Raw genomic sequence first — 11,553 nt, 5'->3', positions numbered from 1 at the left:
CACTGTTTCAGTAATTTTTTTAAGCAAAAATGAGGAGAAAAATTCTTCCAGTTTCTCAAATACAAATATTTTCTGGTTTTCTTCAGCTTCTATGAGAGAAGCTGCATGAAATAGACATTTAAACTGGCTGTCCATCTCGACTTCTCTGCAAGATTTCTGACTAATTAAAGTATATCACTGGAGAGGCTCCAGTGATATACTACACGAAATGAAAATGGGGCCTTAATTAGTAACATTGGTGACTCCTTTGCTTAACCTACTATTTTATGTGCCGTTGTGACAAAGGTCTATATACACAACATTTTTTGTGATGCTGATATCTCTGTCACTGTACTACTGCAGTAAAATGTGTTTACAAAAAAAAGTAGAAGAAAAAGTCAGCAAATGAGAAAAAGTGAGCATCACAGCTCACCCTTAGTGAAATTTAAAAGTGTTGTTTTGTTCGCACTTCACACTGCAGCACATGTGGACAGGTGGAGATGAGGACTGAACTGACAACCCTGCAAAGATCACTGATTTCTGCAAGCAACTTTTCTGCAGAAAGTTAGTCACATGAGCCAAGTTAGTCATATGAGCCATGTCCACAGAACAATCTCTGTAGTATCCACATCTTCCTCCAGGCCAAATGAGATCCTGTCTCTGACCAGTGGCAAAAGGCAGGCCTCAGTAAATTCACTGATCTCTAGATAGCAGGCACTTTCACCACTTTTAACGCCCTTTCCATCAAATTTAAATGACAATACTCTAATCTTTTTCATCATTTCCAAGTTTGTGACTCTTTTCCCAGCCAAGAACAGGACCAGATATTAGATCTAATTTAAAATATTTATAATACTATCACGTCATTCAATAATGTACCACTTGATAAGATCCGAGCAGACTGGGTGGAAGAGCTTGAAATGGATTTAACTGATGAAATATAGGGTCAACCTCACATACTCGCTTTGGCTTCATTCAGATTGCTTATCGAACTCATAATAGTCAAGCCAGACCCCGAGGTAAAGGAAATACGTGATCAGAGAAAAAAGGAATATGCTCGTCCTCTAAACTTTGTGCACAATGCTCATTTTCTCAAATAAAAAATGAGCATGAAAAACAATTCCTTAAATTTTCTTTCTGTACTTTCACTTCCAAGCAAAGCTTTTTTTTGGTCACCCCTTTAAAGGACCAGTGTGCAGGATTTAGTGGCAAATAGCAGTGAGCTTGCAGATTACAAACATCTCATCTCTCCATCCTGTTCCAAGCATGTGGAGGACAGGGTGGCCAATTGTTTTTCATCGGGGGGCATACGGGAAATTGATTGGGCTGCTGTGGGACAGACACAAATGTGATATAAGGTCCTAATTATGTCCAGATCTCTAATAATAGAATAGTCACAAGTGCTCTGTACAGGGCTCACATAGATGTCTATAAGTCGGCTAACACAGTAACACACTTCTATTCTTACAGATACAGGTTGCAGCAATAACACCAACGCTCACTCAAAATGTATTTTTTTCCTCTACAACCTGCAACTGTCCCGAATTCTACTTTCAGCTGTCCCAGACTTAACATTGTCCAAAATTTAAGTGTTTAATAGTTTAATATTTTGTTTCAGTAACTTGCATCACTTGATTGACTCACTCTGGTAGTTCTGCTAACTCTAGGTTTTTAGTCACAGTCATTATTCTTGTAATTATTGGTTGAGTTACTGTTTCTCGTTTACTTCTAACAGTCTCACTGTTTCATCAGTGGGGGGACGCAGTGGTGCAGTGGTTAGCACTGTCACCTCGCAGCAATAACATCCCGAGTTCGATTCCCCCAGCCGACTGAGGGGTTGGGGAGTTTGTGACTGAGGCAGGACCTTTCTGTGCGGAGTTTGCACGTTCTCCTGGTGTCGGTGTGGGTTCTCTCTGGGTGCTCTGGCATCCTCCCACAATCCAAAGACATGCAGCATAATAGATTAATTATGGTTTAGTTCTTTTGCAACTTTTTGGTCAACTTGCCCCTCTGTGTCTCATCTAACAGATGTGAGAAGCGTTCCTTTGTTCTAAGAACACCTAACAATTAAAATTATATATATTCCATGACACATAAACATAACCATTTAATTTGCTGTTGTACGTTTCTTTACTGTCCCAGACACTGTATCTTTGTGTCCCAGGTACTATTTTTGTCCTCGGGACAACAGGACATCCTCAATTTTCGAGCACTGGTAATAGTAGAAGAACAATACAAATGCAATGCATTGAGTGAATAGAGCTACAGCCATATTCTGCCCAGGTCTGGGTACAACCTACTGTGGCTGCAAACCTTGCAAAAAAGAAAAGCAAAAGGCCACATCATTTGGTTTGTTGTCCGTTCTGGGATACTGTAGAAAGATGGCCACAAACATGGTGATGTAAATGGCTCATTCTAGGGTAAGGAAAAAAACGATTCTTATTTTCAGGTGATTATACACTAATGAAATTATTTTTCATTTCTGCCTATTTCTGCAAATAAATCACATACAGTTAACTTTTATATCCAGATATTCAGGTTCAGGTGCACTAAATCACAACAAGACAACTATATTGAAAATACAATTTATTACACTGAGTAATAAATACATACAAAGATGCAAGTAACAGCATTTTCCTTTTTTTATACCAAAACCAACCTGAACACGAATGAACCGATGCATTTGGCACATCTCTGTCCCTCACTCACTCACTCAGTCGTGTGTGTTATAAGGGTCTGAAAAACAGACCAAATACTATCAAAAAGAAGAAGTCTTCTCCGTCTACCCCTGTACAAGCCATGCACTGTCTACAATTAACCCACGGGCCCGTTCGCATGCATAAATCAATGTTTTAAATATGAAGTCAAAATCCCAAAAGTGGGGCATAAAAACACATGATATCCTCGCAATTGAATTCCAATAACCCACACATGATTTAAATGATCCCCCAGAACCTTCAGGAGGAGTCATGAATCGCGTTACTGTATTTTTTTTTTCTCACTCTAGGAGCTCGCTTTTCCATCCTTTGTTCATTTACTTCCTCTTCTCGAAGGAAATGCCATGCAAGTTATTTTTTTTTTCATGGAGACACGCTGTTAGCTCTTCTTGCAGGGAGGGGTGTGTGCGCGCTCGTAGCTAGGACCTGGCGTTCCTCTCCGTCTCAGCCAAGCACTCACGCACCAACCCTCTGGCGTGGATTATTCCTTTAAAGAAAGACAAACACAATGTAGATTAACAAACTCCAAATTACCCACAGCCAGAGCCATAAAAGTTGTGCACTTGTTTTGAAAGTTTACCTCTTTTCAGTCTCTCCATTGCACTCTTACTTCCAGCGTACGTGGGCCTGATCTCCTTTCCAAGCTCTTCGATGATGGCCAGCAGCTCTGCATATTTGTTCTGAGGCACTTGGCTTCCAGAGGAGCCCTGAAGTTTGAGCAAACAGAACAAGACACATTTCACATCACTGTTTATTTGGTATGCGGAAGGCACTCTTAATCCAGAGATTACTATGAGAAAAGAAGAAGAAAGGCCTTCAGTTGTTCACCAAAATTTTAAAAGAAAATGCAAAGTGACACAAAATGATCCTGTGACAATCTGAGAGCAAGAGAAAAACAGGCACTTTAATAGCATTTATTTAATAATCCTAGTCATAGTGGGTAATACTCAGCAGTGGTGGAAGACATATTCAGACCCTTCACTTAAAAGTCAGTTTGCTGACATTTAAAGGGACAGTTCACCTCCAAATCATGTTCAGATGATGAGCAGGGTTGCAAAAGCAAACTTACATATGTTCAGACGTATCACACACTGTCTCCCAGTTCATGCTGCAAACTGTCTCATGCATGCTATGAATCTCCGCAAGCCCATAAATATGTATTGCCAATCTTAAACTCATCCATAAATGCCAACATAATCAGGCTCTCCAGGTGCTCAATGACCTTATGGTTCCACTCAAAACCTCAGGCTCAGTAACACTTGAAGCATCTAACGTGAATTGCAAGGTTCTCCTACATTAATCCTCATTTGGACAAACTTTTTTTTCGGTCTGTGGAATTAACCTTTTGTATCATATAGGTCCAGCTAGGGATGGACATTGGAAATTAGCTTTAGCTTAGGCTATAAATGCTATTGTGTGTGGCAGTGATTTATGCTACGTACTGGTCCCTGCACAAATAAAGAAATAACACAGAAATAAATTACTTTTTCCTTCTGGCCCGTAGTGCCATTTATCCATCTAGATAGTTTTGTTGTAAAAGCTACGACAATTGTGCAGAAGATGACTTGCATCTACTCGTGAAAGAGAGGCTGCAGCTCAGAGGAAGAGGACGCCATCAACGTTTATATCCTGCACTGTCACGAGCACGAGCCTCTCATCTGTGGGTAGATGCACGCTTCCTTTTGTGCGGTGATACGGTTGGCGGGTGTAGTTGAATAGAAAGCAAATAGTTCCTCATGAAACTGCTCACAACAAGGTCTGCGGATTATCTTGAGGATTTCTGTTGAGTTTTTCAATTTTTTTTTGTTTTGCCACTTTGAGCACCACAAGCTGAGCGCCATCTACTATATTCAAGAGAAAGGCTGACATCTCTATGGCTGATATCTCCAAAACTTTGCAACTCACGCCAAAACAATCTAGATGGATAAATAGCACCACAGGTAAGAGGAAAAATGTGTGTTTGTAATTTTGGGGTGAACTGTCCCTTTAGGCAGGAGGAAGTTAGATGAAATGTCTGTGTCAGTTTAATTGCAGTTACCTGTGAAAATCCCAGAGATGGTGGTCCATAGTCACTCAGAAGCGGCCTGTAGGACTGCAACGTGGCCAAGTTAGCTGCTGAGGGAGACTGGAGGTTTCCAACTGTTCAGAAAACACAACATCATCAGTCAACATGACTGCAATTAGATATTTCTTCAAAATTGTTCAGCCCTAAAACAACACTTTTTCAAAACTCAAAGAGTTTGAGTTAACTCAGAAATCTATTGCAGAACAGTGCCTTGAAATTTAGAGTCATCTCAACTTTTTATATTTCGTCAAATAAAATGTGCATTGCAGCCAACGTCTATGACTCAGTGCTTTTTCCTCTATATTCTGACGGTATTTTGTTTTAAGTCTCTGTATTTATCAAGCAAAATGGTTGCAGCTTCTCAGATGTGATGATTTGCGTTTATCTGTTTTTAAACAGTTGGTCAGGCTGAACAAAAACATTTGATGACATCACCTTGTGTTCTATGATAATGCCAATGACAGGCTTTTTTTGTTTGTTTTTTTCAGGCCAAATAAATTGAATGATTATTTTCTCAGTTTATTTGTTTGGTTCATAAGAAGTAAAAAAAAAAAAAAAAAAGTTAAATTATTTACTAAAGACCAAGGTGAAGTCATAAAATGGCTTGTTTTGTTCAAAGTTGTCCAAAGAATACTTGCATAAAACAAACACATTCCTCACAATTTGCATTATTATTGTGTAGACTTTAAAGCTGAAACAGTTGGTTGAATATGTGTTTAGTCAGTCCACAAATTACATCACAATATCAATCAAAATAATTACAATTAGACATTTCTTCAAACTTGCTCAGCCCTAAACAAAATATTAGAGTAGATTAGAAGTCGCCGAAACTTAAAGAGTTTGAGTTGGGCTCAAAACTCAAAAATCTATTGCAGCAAATTTTGAGTTGCCTCAACTTTTTCACAGACCTATAAAAAATGGTAAATGAAAATTTAAAAATTTAAAAAATAACCATTATTCTTTTGTTGACCCCAGCCCTAGATCAACTGCTTAATTAATCGTAGGTGTCTACTTTTTTTAAAATTATTATTTCGTTGACCTGGCAATATGTTAATACCGGAATCATTCACACAAGTTTCAACTGCAAAACAAGCTGTTAGAATTCTTAAATTCGCATAAAAATGAACGTAGTTTGGTGGGGTTTTGTCCTCCTCTCCGGCTGCTCCCCTGCTGCTTTGTTCGGCTGTAGTACTCCGCCTCCGACGCGAGGTGTCCTCGAAGAGTCATAAAAAAATTCAGAGGCAGATCAATCAGCAGCTCCGACCGAGGAGCATCATGGAGGAAACGGAACAAGGCTGGCTCAAGAAGACACAAGTGATACATTTTTGTCACCGTGTAACGGCACCCACCCAGCGGGACCGGGACCCGGGACGACGGACAAACACATTTTAGGAACCGTCGCCTTGTCGTTTCACAGCCCCACCGTGTTCCTCCGCCGACTGATATCACGGATGGCGCTCTTTTACATTAGTAATAATGGCGGATATGAATTAGCCTAGCTCCCAGGATCTGACCCTATATATATAACTGGACAAAAACTACAGACACGGTCTTTCTCCAGGTATTCTCCGAGACCCCGAATTTAACACTCGATTTAACGGACGGATACTTTGATTTCGACCCGTTTTTTCTCCTTACCCTGGTTCCCAGAAGTTCCCGGAATGTGCTGATGGACATTGGGTTTATAAGACATTCCCAAAGACATTGTAAATTAAAGAAATAAAAATGACCCGAAATTCAGTGAAGCGTCTGTCTCTCACTTTTTGTTTACAACAGCGGCACCGGCAAATATGGCCGTCACTTTATATTGACACCCACTATGCTTTCTAACACTGCTACTATCCATTGCGGGTTATCAAGAAAACGGTTAAAAAACGTGATTTCCACCATAAAGCGACGGAATTCACACACGGTTTTACGCACATTTGACAAATTTAGTTCGCGCTCGGCGGAAAGTCGACTTTAAACAACACTTTTAAAACACTTTGTTTTAAAAAGGGTAGTGTTTAAAAAGTGTAACAATTAAATCTTTTGACTTTTTCACCTCACATTTTTAGTCTCCTCTTACATTTTTACGCCACATTTAAGACAAAACATATGCTCATAAGTAGCAACTTAGTGAATGTATATTAAATTTGACCATTTTAGTAAATAAACCAAGCTGAGTTACTGTGGTAAAAATGCTTTTGTTTCAGTTAAAGTGTTAACACTGCTTTCTGCTCAAAGAGAAAAAGAGCTGAAGCAGTTTGTAGGTACCTGTCTTTGTCTGTGGGGGCGCATCCATTGCTTCTGTACAGCTTTACATTAACAAAGAAGAAAAAAAAAAGGTGTAAGTTGTAGAAGGGATCCACTCTTATTTTGGAGGCATGTGGCTCCTGTTCCATTCAAATGAGACGAGCAGGAGTCAGTTAAACCCTCAGTATGTCCCATCAGGCCCTCAGGCCACATGGTTGGACACACAGACACAAGGTTTGGTCCAATCCTGGCCCCCAGTGTCAAGACCTGGGACCCCTGTGATGGAGTGGGATGGCTTTAAGTGAACAGAGGCTGACTTAATGATGTGTTTGGTAAATATACTGTCAGTTTTCAGCACTTTTAATTTGAAAATCTAAGCAAAAATACATGTATTTTAATTGTAATATTAGCAAAAAAACACTGGTGGAAGAAGATACTGATAATTTATTTCAGTAAAATTACCAGTGCTACAGAAAAGCTGTAGTATTCAACATTTTTAGTTTGAAAAAAAATAAATGAATGTATTTTAATGATTTTCATTGAAATATTGGCAAAAATAGTGGTGGAAGAAGTATTCAGGTCATTTACTTAAGTAAACTGATCAATACACCAAAAAGCTGCAGATTTAAACACATATAATTTGAAAACTGAAACAAAAACGTGTATTATAATATTAGCAAAAAAAAAAAAGTAAATGATCTGAATACATCTTTAATATCACTGTTTTTAAGTCAAAGTACCAGTTCAACAACAAAAAAGCCTCATAGGTTTTTATTTTTAACAGTACTTTTGTTTTTGTTTTGTTTGTTGTTGTTTTTCAGCTCTAACAAAACAGTGGCTGCAAGATATGGCCAAAAAGTAAATGATCTTAATACTTGTTCCCCACCGTTTTTGGTTAAAAGTATGAATACAACAAAAAAGCTTCACAAGTTTGTATTTTTCTTATGTTTTCAGCTCCAACAATACACAGGGGCCACATCTGACTTAAAGATGTGTTTGGTAAATGTACTTTGTAAATGTACCGTCAAGTTTTGGCACTTTTAATTTGAAAATCTGAGCAAAAGTACACATATTTCAATTAGTTTTTATAATATTGACAAAAAGTGAATGATCTGAATACTGCTTCCACCATCTTTAAAGGTAAAAGTACCAATACAACAACAAAAAAGCTTCCTAAGTTTTTATTTTTATTATATTTATAGTAAACACACAATGACCACAACAGGTAGCCATTTCTTCATAGGAGCCTTTTTTTTTCCAGCTATCAGCATTATTTTTTTAATACATATTGGTCTCTTTTCAGCTTGTCTTGGGTTTTAAGTCCAAAACTTTTACAAAATGTCTCACTCTCCATTGACATGTGGCATCTGAAAGTATCTGGTAAGGAATTAAAGTCTTTCATTTGGGCTCATTTATATGAAATCTGTAGCATTTCTATATAATTTTTGAAGGTAACCCGGACCCTTTGTCACTGTATTTCTACAACTAGAGGTGAGGATTATTTGAAAGCTGTTTCAGAAACAGAAAGTCAGGATTCAGATACCTGTACTTTAATTAAGAAAAATAAATCCAATTAGTTTAAAAATCTGGTTGTTTTTTAAATTTCCTGAAAAGTAACCGTTTTGCTTCATAAGGTTTTTCCCAACAATGACAACACTTGTTATTGTCTCTTTTTTACATATATTGTAGTTAATTTGCTACAGTTACTTTAGAAAATAAATATTTTACACATAAAACAATAATATGATCTTAGAAATAAAATGATTTACCATATAGTTACATGGATAAAACTCCCAGGGGCCATTGCTCTTACTTACTTGCTTTTACATAAGTATAATTTTCATTGCAGAACCTTTACTTGAAAGGAGAATTTATGCAGAATTTGAATTCTGACTTTCTATTTCTGAAACATCTTTCACTGAATCCATGTCTCTAATTTTGAAAATATAGTGACAAAACGGCATGGTTAGGTTTGAAAAATAAATAAAAATGGCACCGATTTCACAGAAATAAGACCTACTTAAATGGCCTCAAAGATATACAGAAGTAGCAGTGATGAAAATAAGCTAGTTGTGGATGGTTTTTCTCAATTTGTACAAAATTTTTACTGAGATGTCAAGAAACCAAGATGCATCTGCAGAAGTCTGCATACTGTTATGATCATCCTGTAACAGGGATATGAATAACTGGTTCCATGTAAATGCTATATCTTGAATATAATCAATAACAGGATAAGCCTCAAAACTAATGCACATATAAGTGCACTCATTATGTCTGGTGGCAGGATGTATCTCTGAAAACAATTGAAGGTAACACAAGGTAGAAGTATACCAAGCTTTATTGAGCATCGCACTCATTCATGTACAGGTCATGTTGAATATTTGTACAACTGTCAGTAGTGCAACTCGTGCAACGATGAAAGGAGAGAGAGAAAAAAAAAGTAGTCCTTCAAGTGTTTCGATCTGCTGCAACGTTTTACGGCATTCAAAAAACAAAATGTCACCAAGTCAGCAGCCCGTGTAGACGACATCTCAGAAGACAAAACTAAAAAAAAAACAAAAAAAACATGAGTTGTTGGCTTTTTATAATGGTGGACATTCAAGTTGAAAGAGAGCAGATAGTTTCAGTGAAGTCTCTCTCTGGTCGGTCCAACGGTTGAGATGCTGCCGCTGCGTGGAGAATGTCAGTTTGGATCCTTTTACAAAGTGTACAAAATGCACATTGGTATGATACAAAGACGTCTTCCTGTTTCACTTGTTTCTAAATGCATCAGTCAAGACCGGAAGAGAATACACACTAAATAACAGGGACTAATCCACAGGTTCAAGATGTGTCTGAGCATACTGTGACAGGAAACACATCCTATCGTTAATTATCAGCTATGAGGACAGATCATGTCTGGTCTGTCCCTTCCAGTGCAGATCTAGTACAATGCAGTAAAGGACCGAAGAGGGACACTATTCAACAGAAGCAATCATCCATTTTTAATTACAACTCGGCTCAAGAAAGCAGAGGAATTAGAGAGAGAGAGAGAGAGGGAGAGAGAGAGAGAGAGAAGTGTGTGTTCAAACATGTATTGTGACGACACGAGCTGCAAATACAGCTAACCACAGAGCAACATCACCGAGTAGAGGTACAGAAGGAGCCATTTGAGTTATGGTCATGCATTTCTGATACTTTGTAAAACTCTAAAAGATGTCCTTTGTTTTGTTTTTCCAAAGAGGGTCTTTGTATGAGTTTAACCCCTGAGCAGAATTCCTAAAAAAAAAAAAAAGCCACAAAATTTAAAGAAAAAAATGATTTTAAAAATAACATCTGAGCAGAGCACGGTGCTGGAGGCGGCCGCTCTGAAACCTGTCTGAAAAATCAAAAAGAGATGGTCTTTGTCATGGACATGCATTTCTCACAGTTCCTCGGCTGTTTTACCGTATGTATATATATATATATTACTGTTTGTTTCCTGTTGTTTGAGTGACAGCCCAGCAAAGTGTCGGTTACATCACACCAGACATCAATGTACTCAGAGTCGAGGTAAAGACCAAAGGTGGTTTTCTCACCAACAAAAATAGCAGGAACATTTTTAGCAACACTGAGTATTTAACATTTATGAGCTGTATATACACTGTTAATGGTTTCTAACACTATAAAGTAGATTGTAAGCAGATGCAGGACTTTAAGTTTTTTTGTTTTTTTTTTTTAATAAAAGGCCGTCCACATCAAGAACAATAACTATAAAGATGTTAGCCTCCACACTCCAGCTGTCTGGAGCTTACAAAAATTGATATTAAAGACCTGTTACTGCTATGGGTTTGAGAAAGTCTTCAAAGACCAGAGGCGTTAAGAAAATCCAACACTCTTGTCATCTTTTTAGGACAAATTTAAGCCACTACTTTGTATGAGTCAAGATCAATTTGGGATATCCTGATGGTTATTGAGGAGGACCAAATGAGACGCCATCAGCACCAAAGAATGTTTTTTCAAGTGTAATTTGCAGCTTAATATTACATTTAATTAGTTGTAGGCTCTGAATCTCTCTGAAACTGAACCCAGCAATGTCATCATTATATTTGTGGCGTGGACTGAGTCATCCACTTCAGTTAGAACAATTTTTAGAACGATATATTTAGTTATTGTTATCGCTCTTGGTGTGGACACCCGTACTGTACAAACAGAATGAAAATACAGTAAAACACTTGTAACAATAAGCAAGTCTTCACAGCTGAAGTTATATTTGTTAAAAATGTCCCTTTATCTGCTTATCATAGTGTGTTATAAACCATTTAATACAGTGCTCATAAATGTTAAATAAGTTTTACCATATTCTCATTTGTGTTGATAGTCTCTGTAAAGTGAAGCCTGGTTAGTTGAAAACGCAATCTGAGCTCATTCCTCAAATTTTTACTGTTTCAATATTTATCTTTGGGGTAACATTTTCTTTACACAAAAACCACCGGACTGCTGACAATAAAACGACCAAATCTTTCACAAGTCAAATATCGGTGCTTTGTAAAATGTACCTGACTCCAGTAGCTATTTGTGCTGATCCAGAAGCACGTT

At 37.7% G+C, this 11,553-nt stretch overlaps 1 protein-coding gene across 2 annotated transcripts; it reads right to left on the bottom strand.

Moving 5' to 3' along the window:
- Positions 1–2,552: 2,552 nt before the first annotated feature.
- cdk2ap1 (cyclin dependent kinase 2 associated protein 1) lies at positions 2,553–7,198 on the bottom strand. Of its 2 annotated transcripts, none has more exons than XM_084746487.1 (4): positions 7,018–7,198; positions 4,735–4,835; positions 3,277–3,403; positions 2,553–3,183 (listed from the first exon to the last, which is right to left on the bottom strand). In XM_084746487.1, the coding sequence occupies exons 1-4, from the start codon at positions 7,043–7,045 to the stop codon at positions 3,116–3,118; spliced, it is 324 nt and encodes a 107-aa protein (XP_084602613.1). In that variant the 5' UTR covers positions 7,046–7,198; the 3' UTR covers positions 2,553–3,115. The 2 variants fall into 2 exon arrangements, with proteins under 2 accessions (XP_084602613.1, XP_084602612.1); XM_084746486.1 differs by lacking the exon at positions 7,018–7,198 and adding an exon at positions 6,400–6,558.
- Between the last annotated feature and the right edge of the window lie 4,355 nt (positions 7,199–11,553).

This window comes from Lutjanus erythropterus, chromosome 20 (genome assembly GCF_056507025.1).
Source record: "Lutjanus erythropterus isolate fLutEry1 chromosome 20, fLutEry1.hap2, whole genome shotgun sequence".
Classification (NCBI taxonomy): domain Eukaryota; kingdom Metazoa; phylum Chordata; class Actinopteri; order Lutjaniformes; family Lutjanidae; genus Lutjanus; species Lutjanus erythropterus.
The sequence above is the reverse complement of the archived record's forward strand: the minus strand, read 5'-3'. Positions and strand labels throughout refer to the sequence as shown.

Bases quoted from the DNA above. Each gene is read 5' to 3' on its own strand.
- cdk2ap1 (XM_084746486.1), bottom strand. From the start codon at position 6,466: ATGTCTTTGGGAATGTCTTATAAACCCAATGTCCATCAGCACATTCCG. The intron at 4,836-6,399 runs GTAAGGAGAAAA...TTTTCTGAACAG, and splicing joins GGGAACTTCTGGGAACCAGG to TTGGAAACCTCCAGTCTCCC. The intron at 3,404-4,734 runs GTAACTGCAATT...CTCAAACTTCAG, and splicing joins CATCTCTGGGATTTTCACAG to GGCTCCTCTGGAAGCCAAGT.